At 35.8% G+C, this 21,311-nt stretch overlaps 2 protein-coding genes across 5 annotated transcripts; one reads left to right on the top strand and one right to left on the bottom strand.

The window, feature by feature from the left end:
• Positions 1-1,151: 1,151 nt before the first annotated feature.
• On the bottom strand, positions 1,152-5,515 carry LOC107755229 (beta-sarcoglycan-like). Of its 2 annotated transcripts, none has more exons than XM_016571947.1 (6): positions 5,439-5,515; positions 3,888-4,097; positions 3,514-3,699; positions 2,457-2,648; positions 2,115-2,246; positions 1,152-1,523 (listed from the first exon to the last, which is right to left on the bottom strand). In XM_016571947.1, the coding sequence occupies exons 1-6, from the start codon at positions 5,451-5,453 to the stop codon at positions 1,317-1,319; spliced, it is 942 nt and encodes a 313-aa protein (XP_016427433.1). In that variant the 5' UTR covers positions 5,454-5,515; the 3' UTR covers positions 1,152-1,316. The 2 variants fall into 2 exon arrangements, with proteins under 2 accessions (XP_016427433.1, XP_016427434.1); XM_016571948.1 differs by having other exon boundaries at positions 5,419-5,471.
• A 1,229-nt stretch (positions 5,516-6,744) lies between these two features.
• On the top strand, positions 6,745-14,479 carry LOC107755228 (mitochondria-eating protein). Of its 3 annotated transcripts, XM_016571946.1 has the most exons (13): positions 6,745-6,867; positions 8,186-8,291; positions 8,438-8,553; positions 8,742-8,860; positions 9,551-9,646; positions 9,768-9,902; positions 9,986-10,217; positions 10,458-10,616; positions 10,858-11,033; positions 11,193-11,316; positions 11,630-11,695; positions 12,264-12,270; positions 12,375-12,883. In XM_016571946.1, exons 1-13 carry the CDS (start codon positions 6,781-6,783, stop codon positions 12,386-12,388), a joined length of 1,437 nt encoding a protein of 478 aa, XP_016427432.1. In that variant the 5' UTR covers positions 6,745-6,780; the 3' UTR covers positions 12,389-12,883. The 3 variants fall into 3 exon arrangements, with proteins under 3 accessions (XP_016427432.1, XP_016427430.1, XP_016427431.1); XM_016571944.1 differs by lacking the exons at positions 12,264-12,270; positions 12,375-12,883 and adding an exon at positions 14,291-14,479; XM_016571945.1 differs by lacking the exon at positions 12,264-12,270.
• The last annotated feature ends 6,832 nt before the right edge of the window (positions 14,480-21,311 follow it).

The raw sequence follows: 21,311 nt of genomic DNA, 5'->3' as shown, positions 1-21,311 counted from the left end.
GCATTCCTTCGGTTCAAAAGACGTGAAATAAAAAGCACCCTTCCACAAAAAAAAGTGTTTCACATGGCTCCGGGGGATGAACAAAGGCCTCCTGTAGCTAATCGATGCGTTTTTGTAAGAAAAATTGGGAACTGGAACTGCTTCCGTGTGGATTGGCAAGGAACTGCTTCCGTGTACAACAGTGAGCGCAAGCTAGATTAAATTGATTATTATGTTTTATATATGGTTATTTTTCGTACAAAAACGCAACGATTCGCTAGAGGAGGACTTTGTTCACCCCCCGGAGCCGTGTGAGGCACTTTTTATTATGGAAGGGTGCGCTTTATTTCACTTCTTTTTGACTGATGAACTGCAACACCCGTTGACTGCCATTAAACAGCTTGGAAGAGCAAAGACCATTTTTAATATAACTCCGACTGGATTGGTCTGAAAAAAGAAAGTCATATACACCTAGGATGACTTGAGGGTGAGTAATTAATTGGCTAATTTTCATTTTTGGGTGAACTAACCCTTTAAGTAAGAGATATGGGTGTCATGCCATAACATAGTTTTAATACGACTGACTTTATATTTAATGTGAATTTAACATTGAAAGTTAATGTGAATAAAAACATTGTAAGTTAGGCTACTTATCATAGCATTTTCATTGTACAGAAAGAAAGCAAAGAACATTTACATTATCAAAGAACATTTTCACTGACAGCCTAGAGTTCTAGCACTCTCAAAAACTCCCATTAAAATCACTAAAGCTGTTTACACTGTGAAATTAATATCTTACTTATTTATACACACATCTGCACTTTGTTGTTTCTAACGAGAGAATTCACCAGAAAGAGGTATTCAGTCAGCGAGCGAGTGAACAAAACACCGGCATTTTAGCGATGACTCATCGGAACACCTCTGATTGGCCATTGCATTCATAAGCTCAACAGCATCGTGTGTGATTGGTTATAATGCGCAGTGCTGTAAAAACGCGTCTGTCTCTGGCTCAGCGTTTAGCAGCTGATGATATGACACGCTGAATGATTTAATCACGCTGATGGGATTGTATCAAATATACAAAATATTATTCGGCTATTTTTTGTCTTTTGGAAGCTGCATTCAAAATCCACTTGGCTCAAAAATCTGAGGGGGCACGTGCCCCCTCACTTTGAATGGGCATGACGCCTCTGATTATAATTATTGTCCAGTTTTTCGGAAAATAAAAAACTAAATATTCCCATCTTTGTATCTTTTGGCAGTTCACACTACATATTCATATGAAGGCATTAATGAGCATGTGTATGTTTTTTCCAATGGTATTCCTTTCTCTTTCATTAGTGTGCTGCTCCACACGGATTGTCGGATGTTTGGCAGCCCATGTTGGGGTATTTGACCTGCACTCTGAATAGCGTCCCGTCTGCACACATGCAAAGTTTATACCTCTCCAGCCCTTCATTGAAGTACAGGTCTCCCCCTAAAGAGGAGTTCGGTATACGTGAAGGACTGAACATCACTGAGCCATTCAGAATAATGCTGTTTTCCTGCACACAAAATAGAAAAAAACAACATTCACACACTCCTATTTATATGTTTAGATTTTATATATAGGACAATATTTGGCCGAGATACAACCTTTGAAAATCGATTTGATCAATTTGTTGAAAACTAATTTGAATATCTGGAATCTGAGGGTGCAAAAAAATCTAAATATTGAGAAAATCGCCTTTAAAGTTGTCTAAATGAGGTTCTTAGCAATGCATATTACTAATCAAAAATTAAGTTTTGATATATTTACAGTAGGAAATTTACAAAATATCTTCATGGAACATGATCTTTACTTAATGTCCAAATTTTTTTGGGCATAAAAGAAAAATAAATAATTTTGACAAATTCCATGTTTTTTTGGCTATTGATAAAAATATACCCAAGCGACATAAGACTGGTTTTGTGGTCCAGGGTCACATATACAAAATAAATATACACAGTAAACACATGTATTATGTAAACACAAACTTTTATTTTGTATGTGATTAATCACGATTAATTGTTTGACAGCTCTAGAAAAAATTAAAATTAAGTTGACTTACAACTAAAAATTTAAGGAAAACTTTTCAACGCTTTTAACTACTTACTGCTTTTAGCTCAATGCCCCCACCCATGCTGAACTCCACAGTTTTGCCCATGATGTAAACTCCCTCGTTGCCACGAATAATGGCCTTACCATCTCCTTTGATAGTGAGGTCAGATGATGCATTGCTGGTGATCTGCAAAAGATGGCAGTGAGTCACTGTACAAACACACCTCATGTTTGACTAATCAAAAGACGTAGATTAAGACGATCATAAATCTCATATCAAGACTTTTCATATGTAAGATTTGTCCTGACATATGATATAAGTGCTGTATGCCATGTGATAAAAATTCTACTCAATTATTCAGGTTTCATAAGACTATGAGTCAGGTCTGTTGCTTACTCTCTCAGTAGAGGTTTTCTTCACGTTGAGAACCTTGACCTCTTTGGGCAGGTGGAACTCATGTGTGTCAAAGTCAGTGCTAAAGAAAGTCGTCTGAGTGCGGGGGTCAGTGAAGGAAATGCCTAAGTCGCTGACGATAGACGTCTTATCTTCCTCTACACTCAGCTTGGTGTTGCCCTGCTGGAACACCACCTGTAACTCACACAGAGAACACCTAAATCAATACACTTTCTCATGTCATCACTCACACTGTAAAAAAAATTCTGTAGTTTTTACAAAATAATTTTGGCAGCTGTGGTTGCCAGAATAATTTTGTAAAAAATACAGAAAAACTGTAAACACATTTACGGCCAAAAACTGTAAATTTTACAGTATAAAACTGTAATTTACAAACAAGAACATTTGAATGTAAACCAGTAAATTCAACAATGCACACTGCTATTAAAATCTGTTTTGTACATACTGACAACCACCATAATAATGCAGGTGGTAAAAGAGAAAGCCACATGAAGAATCAAAGCTCATCACAAGTAGCTTCGCCACAAGCAGAAGTATATACTAATATATAGAAGGTGCACAGAGTCATTCATGCAAACACAAAACACCATCATGGTAACACACATGATACTTAAATAATGCATTAAACTTTCATTAAACAACAGAAGATGTAACATAAAGCCCAAATAACCATAACTAATTACAAAAACTATTAAAAAAACATGATTATTTAAACAAAATACTTTAAAATGTGGAGGGTCATGCAGGGAATTCTGGGAATATCAGTTTACAGCTTTTGACTGTAAATTATACATTGATTTGTTATTTTTACTTCTAAAAACTGTAAAATTAACAGCATTTTACTGTAAAATTACATGAAATGTCTGGTTAGATATTTTACAGTTTTTCCCTGTATATAGTACGGGAACTTACTGTTAACCTATTAACAGTTTTTTTCCGTAGCGTTTTTACAAAATTTTACAGTTAAAATTACACTTATTTTTTACAGTGCAGAGCATACAGACTTGTTGAAAGAAAGTCAGATACTATGCTGACTGACTGGGTTATTGTTGCCAGTAATGACAAGGTCCTGGTCCTTCCTGCCGCCCACTGTGCTTTTGTGTAGTGGATGGACCACGCCCATATCGGCCTTCTGTTTGAAGCGTAGCAGTCCACTCTCATGAAACTCCATACTTTCACAACCTCCAGGACCTATCCGTATCACTGTCCATATCACCAGTGTTATCTATAAAACACAGATAATGTATAAGTGTCTCGGTATTCAGTGAGCAGTAGAGATGGAACTCAAATTATATGAAAATGTCTTATATTTTTTTCAAAAATTATTTGATGCTAATTTTATATATAGTATAAAATTATAGTATATCCTATCATATTAATATCACAGACCCAACAAAGAACCGATAAACTCACAATGAGGTTGATGAGCGCAAGCAGAAAAAGTAGGATGATTATGCCAATGGCAATGATGCCCTTGCGACCCCTCAGTCCTGTTTTGTGAAGTCTCTCCTCTTCAATCGGAATATATCCAGCCTTAAAATTACTGTTGTGCTCTTTATTAACTGATCTGCGCTCGATAGCCTTCTCCCTCATAGACTTCTTCACCGGCGCATTTGGGATTTCCTGTGGATATAAGGAAAAATAAGATGGTACATTAGTTGGTACAATTATTGTCTGCTACTGCACATTTACTAGACACTCCATTACTGCTACAAGAGGATTACCATACAAGAACCCCTTCAAAATATAGCAATACTCAGCTTTACTTAAATGATTTGCAAAATTGCAATTAAGATATTTTCTAGGCTTCAGTGATGAATTTGGGTGTAAAATCAATTATGCCAGTATGTATTCAATTATTATGGTAGCCCATATACTTAAGCCACACTTAAAATGTTTCATTTTTCTGAGAATTTATTTTCCAAATACATCTGAGCAACTGTTTTCAAGGTTAATTTTTAGCAGATACATGAACTCAGTTATCCTCAAGTTCACACAAGTGTAATAGCATAATAACCAGCGGCATAGTTCATTTTATCATGTTCACTAATGATTGACAACCACATAATGTCAACATACTTTTTAATTTGAATTTAAACAGCACATATCTTTTATATAATAACATTTTATCACTTTGTATCATTTAATTCCTAGCATATCTATTTTGAATATGCTTACAATAAATATCATTTCAGTTTAATATTTTATCATTTAATCATTTATATTTAATTATGTAACTCAATGTTAGTTTTAAGCATGTCTTAAATGCTGTAATACTTTTGGGACCAGTATTACAGTGTGTAGTAATAATACTTCATATTCTCAGTACTTAATATTTTGTTCTATCTTATCTCTTGGAGTATTTATTTAGTATATATAATTTTGGATAGAGCACTAAATAGTGACAAATGATTTTCAACCTGAGTTACTTGCGGTACAAGGGAGTCTGATTGTCTGATGTGGGAATATGCAAAAAATAACATCTCAGCCTATAACAACAATTTCTCTTTTTCCCCAGCCAAATGCATATTCTTTTAGAATTAACTAACACTACACATTAATTAACTATAAACACATTCATGCTATTAGTGTGACGGCTAAAAAAGAAAGCAGCGTTGCTGTCTTCAGGAATGCAGTAGATGAGTCCGTGTGTCTGTATGCCTAAAAATAAATGACACGCAGCCCTTTCCTCTGTAATAAACACGAGCGAATGGTTTTATTTTAAAGATCCAAAGCATCACCATCCAGTATAACCACAGCAAACTCTAACCCTGCAATAATGAGTCAATTTGTCCATAAACGGACAGGGCATAAATCGCGCAGATGATCGTTATTCATTCACATACATCGCCATAGACGTCGTTACCAATTTAAAGTTATTATACATCGCTCGCTTTAACGCTCAAAATCACTTGAAAAGCAAGGCAAAAGAGAAAACATTTACAATTCACATTGAAAACAGACCTGCTCCGACGCCATGTTGACCCTCCCTCTCCAGACCACTGTATGGACAGCTTCACACACAGCCTGAGGAGAAACCACTGCGAGAGAACCGTTATCCAAACAATAGTTTCAAACAGCCAAACCTTCACATGGATTATACACTTCAAACCTGGCTAAATGAAATTTAGAATGAAATTTCCCATAAATATAGGCCAGTGTTGAAGAAGAAATTAGTTACTTTTAAGGGAGCACTAACTATGTAAGATGGTTTGTTCCTCCGCTATAAAGAGCCAGTTGTGAGTCACATCATCTCGCCGTATAAGGAAAGTACAAATAAAGACAGAGCATATCATAAAATGAAAATGACAAGAAACGCCTGCTATGATATTTTTTCTGTTGTCTTTATTTCCAACATTTTTTTTAGTTAAAATTTCTGTTTACACTGAAATTTTTTTTTCGTAGTATTAACAAAAAATAAAAATAAAATAAATACAACAAATGGTGAATATGACAACCTATATATTAAAAGACACATACAATATATTGTTAAATATGTTTTTTTTTTCTAATTTAAAAGTATACGAATTACCTCAGAATTTTCAGAGATTACAGTAAAATATTGTTAAATTGTTTTTAATTAGTCAAAAGCATTATTGATAGCAAAAGTAACATTTCCCTGCGTAAACAGTCTGTTTGTTTATTTATTTAAATATAAAGTGATCAGTTATGTGTGCATTTGGGTGTTTTGTGTTGCAGTTATGCTATTTATTTAACGTTTATTGAATTATTTTAGTGTTTACCAATGTGTTACCTCTTTGTTTTACTAGGTCACACTTGCTGGATAATTAAATTAAGTCATGCAACAGTTACAATGCAATACTTGAAATTATTATTATTTTTTTTTTATTTGAGATCAGGACAGACAGAGGCTTGTAACTTTGGCACGTGGTATAACGTTAAATGATGGAAAATCAATTAGGGCATTTCACCTGTTCTTCAAGAGAATGTAAATAAAGATCTTCCTGCACTTGACATCTGACACCCACTTAACAGTGTGAGATTTCATCACTGAGAACTGAGCTTCACCTTCAGACAGAGAGTAACATAAGATGCCGTGTTAAAAAAAAACAGCTCGTATGGTTTAGGCTGTCCACACTGTGCTTATACACAGCTATATTTCCTCAAACTGTGAAGTCTAGCAAACCGTTGCTACAACTAAAAGCGCGTCCATGGTTTCGGTGAAAGTCGAGGGTGTGAATGGTGGGCTTTTACTAGGGGTATAAATACAAAGAGCGCAACCGCGCTGCTGCATTAAGTGCGCTGGGACGTCCTGAAGCAGGATTACAGCAGCAGATCTGCAGCTATGGCTGACACTTTACGACGACTGGTCAACTCATCTCCATATGGCGTTTTGCAGGACAAACTGGAAGCTTGGTACAAAGACTATCATGTAAGTCATCAATAATTCAAGCTGCACTTAGTCTGTGATAAACCACAATAGTAGTTTACTATAGTCACAGACTTTACATTCTGTTTAGTCAGGTATGTGTATAATATCAAGTGCACAAATTTAGGATTCACTGATTTCAGATTGTGGTATTTGAGATTCTGTCTGGGGACTGTTTTCACCACATGTATTTAAACTATTTAGATGCAGCTGTTGGAATTTGCACAACTCGGTATGCACAGCAACCTACAGTTGTTAGATGGCCATAATATACTGGAGTAGTTGCCAAGCATCCTGAATTAATATGCGCAGTAGTGTCCTGCATTGTGCTTTTATAACAACAGACCTGAGTTGGAATATTTGCTTTATTATATTGCTTTTGCGGCAGAGTTTGGTTTCTATGGACGCTCGTTGTCAGGACAACTGGTACTCCATTCCTGAGCACTTCTGATTGGCTGAGAGCAAACGTGCGCGCTCCCGTCAGGCTTGTGTTTTTGAATGGAGGGAGTCATAGGAGTTTACTCTCTTCTTGCGTAATGAAATTTTATCTTCAAAATTTACAATCTATAGGGACTTTGATTTTAACCACACATGGGTCAGTGAAGCGTAGTTTATTTTATTTATCATTCATTTATTCTAAAAAATACGTTAAGAAATGAAAGTCAAATAGAATGTGTTGAGAAGAGATTAGCCTAATTTATTTTTTATATGCTAAACATGTTTTTTTTTAGTAATTTGGATATTTTTGTGGGTCAAAAATGTCTAGTTGGCATCTCTTGATAAGGGACCCTAACCCTAAAAAAAGAGAAATGTAGTAGTTTGACATACTCTTTTACTATTTATTTAAAATATTAAGCAATTTTACTTGTAAGTTTGTCCACCACGTCAAAATAAGTGTGACAAGAAGCCATTTTGTTTTAATTTGTAAGTTAAAAATTACATTTAAAATAAAAGTTAATGTTTTGGTGTTTGATTGTTTTAAATTAATAAAAAAATTAAAAAGGCACATTTTGTTCGGGTCAAATGAAGTAACTATGACTTCTGATTCTTGATATTTTTATTATTATTTTTTTAAACATGAATACAAAGTTTGCATATAAAGAATTTGGAATATCAGAATGAGTTGTTTTATACCTATTTGTCACTATTAGCAACGCATTATTGCAATGCCAAAAATTAAAAGGTATTGTTTTCATACTACTTGATCAGGAAGTGCGATATCCAAGTCAGCCCATTGTTGCAGTTTGGGGGCGTTTCCACAAATGCTACTTCACTTGCTATACCTCATCTTATAACATCCTTTGGTCATATTTTCTCACAGGTGTTCTCTTGTGACCAGAACCTGAATAGGTGCTGTGAGCTAGTGGAGCTCACCTCTAAAATTCAGGGTCAATTGTTCACCATACTCAACCTTACAGCACAAGAAGGTAACAAATGGACCTGCCCCTATCTTTACTTTCAGTATTTCAATAGTATAATCTCATTCACCTTTAGCATGTGACATGGTTATTTCCTCTAACTGACCATTTAACAATAACATTCGAGCAGATTCTCTGTCCTCTTTCTTCCTCAGGGGGACATTATTCAGGTGTTGACACACTGAAATCTCGCCTTTTGCCATGGCTTGGCTCTTGCTTCACCATTGCAGCTTCGTCTGTCTCCACAGATACCAGCCTTAGCCTCATTCAGGTCAGATGGATATCCAGAATCCTCTGCTGCTGTCTTTAACATTTGTTCCACATGTTAGCAACCACCAGTATGTGTTTTGTGTTTAATGGTGGTGTTCATGAGTGAAATAACTATTCTGAGTACCCATACCTGCATGCATGTGTATCTATGTGTGTTGGCGCTTGTATACTTTTGTGTGTGCCAATCAGGAATCTATGGAGAAAGATCGGAAGATTCGTGAACTATCCTCAGTTCATGAGAGCGACATGCAGAAAATAGAAGACAAGCTGTGTTCTACACGTATGGAGTTGGATACAGTTAAACAGGAGTCGGTATCAATTCTAGTAACAAGTCTAAATGAGATAGTTGGTGCTAAGAGTGTCAGTAGGGATATGGAATTCTGTATGAATTTCTTTGTAAAATTCTCTTCCTTTATTACCAACATCCTAATCAAGGGGCAATTTGTTGAAAAACAGAGGTATGGGGGAATATTTAAAAATTACTAGCTACAGTACGTTTACATGCACCCAAAAAGTCTGTCAGTAATCGAACTGAAAAGCCTTCACGTAAACACCTTTCTAACTTTTATATTATGTTTTACAAACTGGTCAATTTTGAAGAGATTGGATATTTACTAATATTTTTGCTAAATAATAAGCTCTTCTGACGTATATTTCAGATTTTTTGGCTATGTCATCAAGGTTAAAACAACAGTTATACTAAGATCCGGTGATATTATAGCTGTGGCTTTCTCCAGTTCTGAACACGGTGACTGAGGCACTGCATACGTACTCAAGTTTTGTTCATAATACATAAATGCACATGTAAATGAAAGTGTGAATTGGATTGCAAAGTTAAGGGCTCGTATAAACAGAACCCTAACCCCCGACAAATTGCACCGTGATCCTACACAATACACAATACATTGTAATACAGACATGCTTAAGAGTCAGTGTTACATTTTATACTCCTCCATACAAATCAATCAAAGTCCGTTGTATTGTTTATTTGATTCCAGGCTTGCTGACACCCAGATTGAACTGGACTCCACAAAGAATAAATCTGCAACCACCCTGTTGGCCACAGAGGATGAAATACTACATCAAAAGGCAGAGTGAGTCAGAGATGGTGAACTTTAGTCTAAATGTCTGTTTTTCTCTTTGTGGATTAAACCATACTACATAAAATTTTAAATGTATTTTTTGTTAAATTACTGAATTATGTATTTGTGTCAGGTTGCGAGTTGCTCAAGATCAGGTTGATCTGTATAAGAGAAAGCTGGATGTACTTGATGACTATGAGAGGCAGGTCAGAATCCTACGAGACGAGATCTCGGTTCTCACCGCTGAAAAAACTGTTCTACAGGAGAGGTACGTTTGACATGAAAACACCTCGTTGCTTAGTGCAAATGAGACTTAAGCAAGCCTAGCTTACTCTCTTGACTCATTTCCAGATTGGTCAGGAGCCGTTCACCTAGTCCTCTTCCCCGCCGGAGTCGCTCCGTTAGCCCTGTGAGGGGTGAGTCTCCTACACGCGCACAGCTCACCAGTTCCTCTCGGCACGCGCGGCTGGTGTCCCGTTTCTCAGACCTGTACGTCACAGAGAGACTGGAGTCCCAGAGTCTCCTGCGCAGATACATTGACGACCTGGAAACAGTCCAGAGGATCCTTTTTATCGCTGTTGTGGTAAGAATAACACTAGTGGTTATCACAGGATGGAAATAGATAACCAGTGTAGGCTAGTAATAATGTTATGGTGCTTTCTAAAATTATTGAACATAGTAAAGAACACAGCAGTTACTTAATTTGATCTAATCTGATCCAAAATGAAAGATAAATTATATTATATTATTATAATTATTATTATATTATATTATATTATATTATATTATATGCTGTATTATAATCATTTGTATTGTCCAAAAGGAATCATTTCAGGCTGCTAAGATGGCCTATCGGCAGTTTAAAACGCGTGTGAGGAAGACACTTTCCTCCACTCACATTGGTCCTGAGAGTCTGGAGGATGCAGTGGTGGATTACATTGTGAGAAATCTGGATCTGTATGATGTGCAGACAAGCGTTAATGTAGGTTTGACCATGGTTGCAAACACTGAAACATTTTTGTGATTAATTATGGAAGCTTTGAAATTCTAAATGTTTTTCATGTGATTTATTATAAGCCTATTTATAAAATAGTTTTTTATTGTAACGGTATATTTTATTTTTAATAGTTTTAGTAGCAACACTGCTGTGTTCATATAAATGTAGTTCCCTTTAGTGTTGTTGAATAACATTTCATTTGTTCATTGTTCATTTCCATCTACAGGATGTGATCAACGCGATGAATGTAAACCCACGCATCTCTTTCCCTCCCGAGGTGGACTTTGTTCTGATCAGTAGCTTCATTAGGGAAGCATGTCGAATAGCATTTGCTATGCAGACTCTGGACCCAGCACTGGACCTGGCCTTCAGCTCAGATGGAGAACTCTACAGTGACGTTAAGTGAGTGGAGCTAATACATCAGACACACTCACACATACACATCAACACATAGCAAGGGTCTTGTGATGCATCTTTTATCTCCTCACACACAGAATTTGCAGAACTTTTTTAAAGATGTATATTACACTTAAAAACACATACACTTTCTCTTCCTCTCAGGTACAGGCGCAGCTTTGACTCGGAGTTCACCGCTCCGCTTGTGGCGTATCACTTGTGGCCTGCACTGTTGGAGGGAGACACTGTCATACTGAAGGGAGAGGCGGTCACTAGGAGAGGAGCTCTGGTATGTGGAGGCTATTCAGAGAAAATCAATCTAAATAGCATTCATACTAGTCACGACAGACCCATACTTAAAAAAAAAAAAGAAAAAAACTTAACTTGTGGATATTTTTGTTAATGCTTTTTAATACGTTTTATGCATTATTGTTAAAGAACTATTACATTTGTAAATATTAATAAATATAAATGAATAGTATTATAAATGATTGAATATTAAAAATGTTTAGGAGTTTAAAACTGAATAAAACTAAATAAACGGAATTGAATTGAAATTTTTAAAGAAACTGAAATGCTGTTTGTGTGGATGTTTTCTCTAGTGGAGAAGCAGGAGTCGTAGCTCCAGTCCTGTTCGCTCTCGCTCAGGAAGCCCCAGCCGCACATTTGTGAGTTTCTACTGACAACTCCAGCAGTTAGTCTTCCAATTCAAGGAATAATTGACCTGGAAATATTCAATTGTCATTATTTACACACCTTTACATTTTTTGAAACCTGTATGAGTTTCATGTTTCTGTGGGACATAAAAAAGTTATTTATAGCACAATGTCTAAGGTGCCGTTTTCTTTATAATGAAAGTGACTTGTGACCAAAGCTGTCAAGCAAGATTTTCAGTGAATAATGATTTAAGTAAGCCTGTACCTCACACAAAGCCATCATATTTTTATAGTTAATTTATGGTGCGTTTTGGAGCTTGACAACCCCTGGTCCCCATCCACTTTCACTGTATGAAAGAGAGCAGTTTAGACTTCCTGCTAAACCTCTGCTTTTATGCTTCATACAGGTTTAGAATGAGGGTGAATAAATTATGTCAGAATTTTCATTTTGTTGCGAACTATTCCTTAAACATTCCCAAAAGTACACAAGAAAAACGATATAGTCCACAATATACAGTCCACAATTTATTGTGCGCATTAGTTTTCATCTTCATTTTCTTGCACATGCTTCCTCACTGAGTCTGTGGGTTAGTACAACTTCTTTGCAAATTCTTCTATTCTGCTGTGGAATTCGTACAAAATAATTTCTGCTGTCTTTTAAGTCGTCTCACTCTCTCTCTCTCTCTGTCAGATGCCCAGTCGTAGTCGAAGCCCTTCCCCTGGACGTCTCTCAAGTAATCGACTTTAAAGTTTGATACCTGACCTCACTTCACGCTGGATACAGAACCAAACAGAAGCAGATTAATCAAAACATAATTTTTTCCCCCCAGTTTTAACATATTCTTTTCTATGTGTGGGACGAATTAGAAACTTAAGTGGAAAACAATTACCTTTATTACTGACTCAGTATTTATGAAGAATGGAGTCATTTGTCATTTTTAAACAGAAAGCACTATTTACAAGCTCTACACTAATATTTTCTGAGTGGACTGCACTTAACTTGACTGCACTTGATTTGATTGGCCAGTTAAACCTTAATTATATTTGATCAGCACCATGAATATGCATTATACTGATCTGTGACTCAAAGTGAGGGAACAGCACTCTAAACGTTAACATTTTACTCAGTGAGTCTAACAGGACCATTGCACATTACACTACCATTTTTTAATTAATATTTTTAATAAACTTTTGAATGGTGGTGTATGTGCTTGTTAAGGTGCTCTGTTTGTCTGTGATAACTGGACAAGTCCTTTGAGGTGCTATTCTTTCAAAAAAAAAATTGAGTATGCAGTGTTTTCATATATATATTTATGTGATTTTTATCTATACAGTAGGAAATAGGAAATATGTTGTCTTCTAAGTCACACCTGCACACAAGCACTTTTGTCATTCAGATTCCCTGAAGAATATTAATTGGCTCTTTTGTAATGAGATCTGTATTTCTGTCATCACTCTAAATATAAGTGCTGTATGTGAAGTGATTCTACTGAACTGTCATTAATTTGTTTCTTCTATGTAGTACATAATCTGTAGACACTAAAAAAATCTTTTACAGAATGCATTGAATGCATTTTCCCTTTAAGGACACTTTTAATGTCAATTTTATTTTTTCCTAATGTTGGTGCTATTTTTTTTTTTTTTACTTTGGTTCAAAAGAATCCGATTGCAGTGTTTTGAGATTTTAAGCTGTTCAAAATCTCAATCTTACAGTATAAGTTTAAGGTGCTCAGTCTGTTCTCCTAATTTTGTCATGTTTACTCAAATCATTTATTAAATTTGTCTATTCATACAAATATGTGTGAGTGTGAATCATTAGTAACAGACCTAACACGTTTGGTTTTATATTGGTTTTAACAGTTATTTTCATACAGTAAAATAATTTATCTGTGTGCACATAATAAAACACAAAAAATGACTCAACAGTGGTCATACCATTAATGTATGTATACTATTACTTAGTTTTCCTTGAGTCATAATGGAATATATAAAGGAAGCCAAGGTTACATAAAAGATGGGTTTTACTAACGTGAGCACAAAAGGTCATCTGTTCCAAAAACCTTATTTTGTCTGTACCCACTTCCACTCGTCACCACTAGAGGTCACTCACATCCTACTAAACGGAGGAGAATACAGATTTATTACGTTTCCATTATTCCATGGAAACTGGGACAATATTAAAGGTCCACTCAATAAATAAAAAAGTGATTTCTTCTGAAAAGTCATTTTAAAAATAATGTACACTCTGAAACATCAGCATCCTAATAAAAGTGTTGTTATTTTAGTATAAAATAAATAGCTTAAAATAAAATAATTTAAATATTGATATATTATTTATTAATATTTTGCATTTGCTTTTATTTATTTATGTTTATTTTTTATGTGCTTTTTCATTTGTATTAATTGTTTTTGTTGTTCAAAAGCAGAATATTTGTATTTTGCTTTCATTTATTTTTATTTCAGTTTTAGTGATTTTGTATTTCAACATTTAAATTTCAGTTAGTTGCCAAAGCAAAATTTTTTGGTATATGTTCTTTAAGTAATATATATATATCAAGTAATTATATATATAAACTGAAATGCTGTTTGTGTGGATGTTTTCTCTAGTGGAGAAGCAGGAGTCGTAGCTCCAGTCCTGTTCGCTCTCGCTCAGGAAGCCCCAGCCGCACATTTGTGAGTTTCTACTGACAACTCCAGCAGTTAGTCTTCCAATTCAAGGAATAATTGACCTGGAAATATTCAATTGTCATTATTTACACACCTTTACATTTTTTGAAACCTGTATGAGTTTCATGTTTCTGTGGGACATAAAAAAGTTATTTATAGCACAATGTCTAAGGTGCCGTTTTCTTTATAATGAAAGTGACTTGTGACCAAAGCTGTCAAGCAAGATTTTCAGTGACATTTTATTTCAATTAACACAAGTTATTTTTAATAGTTTCAGCTTTGGTTTTTTGTTAGAAACCAAAAGCTGTTTGATTTTACATGCGGATTACCCTGTTGAGATCACATGACCAGCCAAATATTACTCACTTTATCTCTGTAACTCTGTTATTGGACATTTTTTTTTTACAGAATAAATGAATCATGGCTGACTGACTGTACATTTATACAATGACACTTGTAGTAGTGTAACTTCTAGACAGACAGAACAACATAAAACATTACTTGTGTTCTTTTAAAGTATGGATTTTCAACTGTAATAAAAATAGAGAAAGAGGGAAATTACAGGAAATTTTTAAGAGTGGAACCATGAAGTAAAATAAATTGCTAGGTAGGCCATGTATGTGATTAGAGGAGAGTGGATTCATTGAGACCCTCTTGTCTTAACCACACAGCATCCACACACAGACACAGACACAGACAGACACACACACAGACACACACGTCTGGTTTGCTATCCTTGTGGGGACTCTCCATAGGCGTAATGGTTTTTCTACTGTACAGACTGTATATTCTATTGCCCTACACCAACCCTACACCTAAACCTACCCCTTACAGGAAACTTTGTGCATTTTTAGATTTTCAAAAAACTTCATTCTGTGTGATTTATTATCATGTTTACCCGTGGGGATCTTAATTTAGGTCCCCACCGTGACACGAGTCCCCATGAGTCTGTGTGTATTCAGGTTTAAGTCCCCACCAGAATAGAAAAACAAGTACACACACACACACACACACACACACACACACACACCTGTTTGCTGCTGAATACAAATAAAAGCATCATTATATAGTTGCTATGGCATCGGATAAACTCCTGCTGTTAAAGGATGAGACAGGATGAGAGGATGGCGAGGAGGAGTGTAATTGTAGAATGACTGCATGGCCAAGTCATACCAACAAATTATAAAGCAGGGATCAGTAATACAGACTGGCGCAGCATGAACTCATGCTCAATGGCTACTTATCATTTTCCTGAAATAAACAGATGCTGTATTTTGCTCTGTGTCCTAGAAATACCCCAACCAGCTGTTATTTTGAGCGCAGTTGCTGCCGGACCTGGACTGTCCTTTGAAGCAGACTCAGATCAGAGACCTCCCAAGGTTAGAGAAGTCTAAAGTCTGCATGCATAAAAAGCAGTATATGCTAAAATCTCTTCATCATTCAAAGTTTCATTGGTTTGGATAAACACTGGACAACTGCAGCTGGAGGAACTGGACATAAATTAGTCATAAAGCAAAATTGATACATTGGGGTTCACATACATTTTTCTAAACTGCATTGTGAATATATAGGCTACATATAGCCTATGGTCAAAAAATATGTAAGGAAACATAAGTAACCCACAATTCTGGAAATTCCATCATATACCTTTTCCTGAAACAGTTTTTCACAGACAGGGTATGAAGACTATCAAAAGCAGTTTCTTATTTTAACTGAAGATCATTGCCTTTTTTTGTTGTTGCTGTATTGAGGAAACATTGGTTTAAATTATGCTCTAAAACTCTACGAGTTACAGTAAATCATGTTGAGCCACTAGGTGGCGATCTTGCGTTAAGATTGAGACACTCATCAGCTCATTGCATGAACCACGAGAGTCAAAAGTTTACAGAATGAGACTGAAATAGTCATAGAATTATGATAAATAATAGGTTGTGTGCTCTTTAAAGAAATAGAACGAGAGAGAAAGGGTGGAGAGGGAATAAAAGTTTGAGGCTTTTCCTTGAGTCTCCAAGTTCAAGTTCAGTCAGAAATGAATGCATATGAGAGCCTGTAACTGAATTAGAGTCTCATCCACAAACTGACTGAGAAAGACAGAGAGCAGGAGACTTCAAGAAAGATAAATAGTAATCTTTTGAATAATATGTAATAGTCGCACTACAAAATTCCATTCGGTTTTTGCACACGAAGATTGTTGTAGCTGATTACAGTGTTGTGTTTTAGAATGCTGGACAGTTTTCATTGCTGGCTTGCCTGAGTTCATTAAGTCCCGATGGCGATGCCAGCAATAGTGTGGAGTCATTGTTCACAACTGCTAATTAACACTGGGAAATTGCCACACGCTAATGAGCAGAATTGTTCGGTCAAGCTTATTAGCAAAGCTTGGCAGCATCTCTTGGGCTTTTGCCTGGAGAGAGACTTAAAGAAAGAGAATGGCAGGAAGATAGATGAACTAACACTTCAGGGTGAGCAAGAGGGCACAGAACACATGTTTACTGCAGAAACAAGAGTTCATCCTTAGATAATATAGACCATCAGCATTATCAAGCTTTCAGGAGAATCACTTTTTAGATTCAAATGACGAATGCCAGTGTTGGGGGTAATGCATTATGTAATTAAATTACTTTCCCCAAGTAACTAGTAAAGTAATGCATTACTTAATGCATTTGAAATTTACAAGAAATATCTGAATTAGGCTACTTTTTCAAATAAAGGGCCTTTACAGTTACCAAGAAAAATATTGTAATGCATTACTTTTAAAAGTAACTTTCCCCAACACTGAAATTGCATAGTCATAACATAATAGCATATTAGTGTTCTTCTGAAGTAACATGTATGTGTCAGACTCTGTTCTTTGTTTTGTGTGTGTTTTGCGCCCCATGTGTTTCCTTATGCCCATATTTGGTTATGTTCCTGTCCTCATTGTTTCTTTATTAGTATCCACCTGTGTTTGTTAATGATCTCGTTTAGTTTGAGTATTTAAGCCCTGTGTTTTCCTGTATTTAGCGTCCGGTATTAACGTCGATGTTGTTCTTGTGTATCTCTGCCTGCCTTGTGTTACCCCTTTTGGATTGTGGATTAAAGACTGTTTATTTTGAGTTTATCCTTGTCTCCGTGTTCTTCGTTTTGCCACAGAAGGCAACCGTGACAGTATGCAGGGTTTACCACAACTTATTTTTTTGTTGCATCATTCATTATTTGATCAGACTGCCAAAGGGTATCTTTTATAATAATAATAATAATAATAATCTAGTTAATATAATAATAATAATAATAATAATAATAACAATATTCAGAACCATCATTAATATAATTTATTATTAATATTAAATGAATTGTTAATTACATTAATAATAATAATAAGCTTATTATTATTTTAAAACATTTTAATATTTTAAGATAAAAGGAACTTGAACTCCAATAAGTGTAGTTTAGTAAGGCAGAGTTCATATCATCCTCTCACATCTGGCTTTTGTTGATGGATTTCAGTAGTTATGTCTGCAGGCATGTGCAGATCCATTAGTCTTACAGATTCATTATATCCAGTGTTTGCCTGTTGCTGGAAAAACAGTTTCATGCCTATTAACTAGGATTATGCATTGTAACACCAGCAGAGATTGATTTTATGTTATGCTGTTTATCTTGGAAGGTTTTCCTTGAGCCGTGTACTGGATCATGCATTTGGCTAAAAACTTTAGCCTACAAGACATTTGGAAATATGAATATGTCTGCTGAAACAAGCCAAAGAGATGTGGAGAAGTGTGGCTGTTAGATGCTCCAAACCACAGTTTATTTTGGAACGGATTGAAAATGTTGAACATTTCTTAATGTTACATGTTGCAATCCCGTGTTTGGCAAGATAAACAGACGATTCTTCCTCTTCTCTTTTAGAGGGCTGCTCAGGTGATCACCCATGTGCCAACCTGAAATTGCCCCTTTTATCTTCTCTGTTTGTGTTCCTGTCTTTCCCTGAAGGTCTATAGAAATTTCCATCCAGGGCACACGTTTGGGATCTCCATGATGAAAACAGCAGCCCAGAGTGTTCCTACACCCAAACGTCCAACTGGTCTGCAGAGTTGGACTGGGGCGAAATGCTCCGACAAGGGTCGGTTGGAAAAGCTTGGTGTGGTTTGGTGTAGGTCAGAGGCATCTGGGCTGATCAGGACTGGATGCTCCGTTACATATCCAGTGGAATGTTTATCCAGTTGTGCTGTGGTTTGAGAGACAGGAAAAGGTAACCGCAGAGACCTCCTGCTTGTTCACTGGAGGTAAGCTCTGCAGGGGCCTGCATCTCACTGTACTTTCCCGACACTGTGTTGAAGGAGGGGGTAAAACATATAAGTGTGTTTAGAGATGTCCTCCCACCGCCATGCATATATCAGTTCAACCGGGCATCCATCAACAGATCTTTCATCAAATCTTCCTACCAAAGCCCTTCTTTAAGGATGAAAGCACTGCACCAGCCTTTAATCAAATGTCCAAATACTATAGGTTGACTGCAATAAATCATTTGAGACAATACTTTTTCAAATCAATACATTGTTGAATATGATAAAAATTTATTTACGACCCATAGAGGCAACGGTAGTCCAAAATATATTAAATTTGTCCAGTTTATTATGTAAACCAAAATGCCAATAATAACCAAATTACATCCAATCTGACTTCTTTGATAAGTTTAGCTGGCCTTATATACAAAAAACACACAAGAAAAACCCAAACAAAAAAAACAGAGAAATAATATTAAATCTTTCAGTTCTCTACAACATATTACAATTTAAAATATAAATACCATAATGTAAAAATAGGCAAATGTGAGCAGTAATCCATTACCAGCAGATCAGCACTTATCATAAACTCAACAATCAATAATTATAGTTAAATAAGTACAAAATTAAATAAAAAATTTTTGTATGAAAAATCAAACACATTTTTTTTCTATTATCAAAAGTTCTAAAAGCTGTTATCAGCACTGATTAATCACAGATAAATCTTTGACTAAATAGCAATGTTATTTAAATATAATTTATGTACTATTGTAGTTTATATTGTAGTATATTTTCAGTTTTCATTATAAATTGTTACTTTTTTTTAGGTTTAATTTATTTTTATTTCAGTTTAAATTTTTATTTATTTCCAGTTAGTAATTTAGTGCTTCAACTTGTTTCAATTGCTAAGAATCAGAATCAGAATCAATAAACCCGTTTAGACCTGAGGCCAAGTGCAGCATTCAGAGCATCAAAGCCTTTAAAGATCTACAATCAGCTCTTAAAAACACAAGCTAATGGCCACTAGAGACACATTTCCTGCCTTTAGAGTGGCCTCTCTGCCACTAGAACCTTTTACACATTTTTCACACACATTTACTCTTAGATTCGGTGTGACAACGTACTTCTTCATGAAGCAGAGGGCCTCTCTGGCTTGCATGAGAATAAAGTGCATGATATCATTGATACTCATGATGGATTGGCCCTCTTGTCTCCCGTAATTAGATATATTCTCTCATTTTAAAGCATTTTTTGAACTCAGTCAGTGTTTCATTTACCCAAAATATTTCTGCGCACTACCTAACTCCCTCCATTTTCTACTTTATCAGACAAATTCTCAATCTCTCAGTGAAGGGGCATTTGATGTGTCCCGGTTGTGTTTTGTGAGTTGTGTTGAGTGAGTTGCGGTTTGGCTGGCTATGAGCTCTTTCTCGCCAAATGGGAGTCTGAAAACTGGGGTGAACCCTGAAGTCCAGCGTTAACACATTCATATATCACTACACACACACAGACAGGGTTACAGGTGACCGCACCACACAATATAAATCACCAGTGATATAAAAATCATGAAGGGAGGAGAGGAAAAAGGAGTGGATAGTCAGAATGATACAGAGAAAAAAAAGAGGACAAGAACAGAAAATAAAAAACAGAAGTGATGACTAAAAGAGTAGTGATTTCATGTTGGTAATCAAAAATAACATAATAAATATATACAATTATATATACAAATGTATATAAAAATACATAACAATAAAAATGCCCAGCTGATATCCTAATGATAGACCTATGACTTCTTTTTATTTTAATTTAAATAAAGTTTTAAATATCAAGCGTAGCTTTATTTCTGGCAGTTCAAGTTTAGTCAAGCTTGCATCAAGCTTGCATCAGCTGACTCTCAGCTGATCCACGTCTACCTATAGGAATACGATGCCTATCTCAGCATTCCTATATAAGGTCCTTCAGTATTATCAGCAGCTTTTGCGTTGGTCAACAGCTAATGACCCTTCTCCATCCCCAACTCCTCCTCTCGTCCAGTCAGGATTCGGCCATTTGATTCTATTTTGAATCAGGCTCATTTCTAAAATGTGCACATTAAATTATTAAACATTAAAGGGATAGTTCACCCCAAAATGAAAATTCTGTCATTAATTACTCACCCTCATGTCGTTCCAAACCCGTAAGACCTCCGTTCATCTTTGGAACACAAATTAAGATATTTTTGATGAATTTTGAGAGCTCTCTGACCCTCCCATAGACAGCAATGTAATTACCACGATCAAGGTCCAGAAACGTAGCAAGGAGATCGGTAAAATAATCCATGTGATATCAGGGGTTCAACCATAATTTTACGAAGCTACGAGAATACTTTTTGTATGCAAAGAAAACAAATCAATTCGTTTCCTCCGCGTCACCCTGGTGCCATTTTGGAGAGTATCCACTGAATGTAAACAGCGTATGCTAGTATGCTGCACAGTGACGCAGCTGACACAGAATAGCATACGCTGTTTACATTCAGTGGATACTCTCCAAAATGGCACCAGGGTGAACTAACCCTTTAATGATCTCTGGAATACATTTATGTTGGTTCTGTTCTGTTATCCTGGGGTTGCGCAGGGAGTTCTTGCCCAGAACAGAGCCATAACACCAACCCAAACTGTATGCTAATTGTCAATCATCTTTGATTATAGTGGTCCTGA

This window comes from Sinocyclocheilus rhinocerous, unplaced genomic scaffold (genome assembly GCF_001515625.1).
Source record: "Sinocyclocheilus rhinocerous isolate Xijiao unplaced genomic scaffold, SAMN03320098_v1.1 scaffold562, whole genome shotgun sequence".
NCBI classification, from domain to species: Eukaryota; Metazoa; Chordata; class Actinopteri; order Cypriniformes; family Cyprinidae; genus Sinocyclocheilus; species Sinocyclocheilus rhinocerous.
The sequence above is the reverse complement of the archived record's forward strand: the minus strand, read 5'-3'. Positions and strand labels throughout refer to the sequence as shown.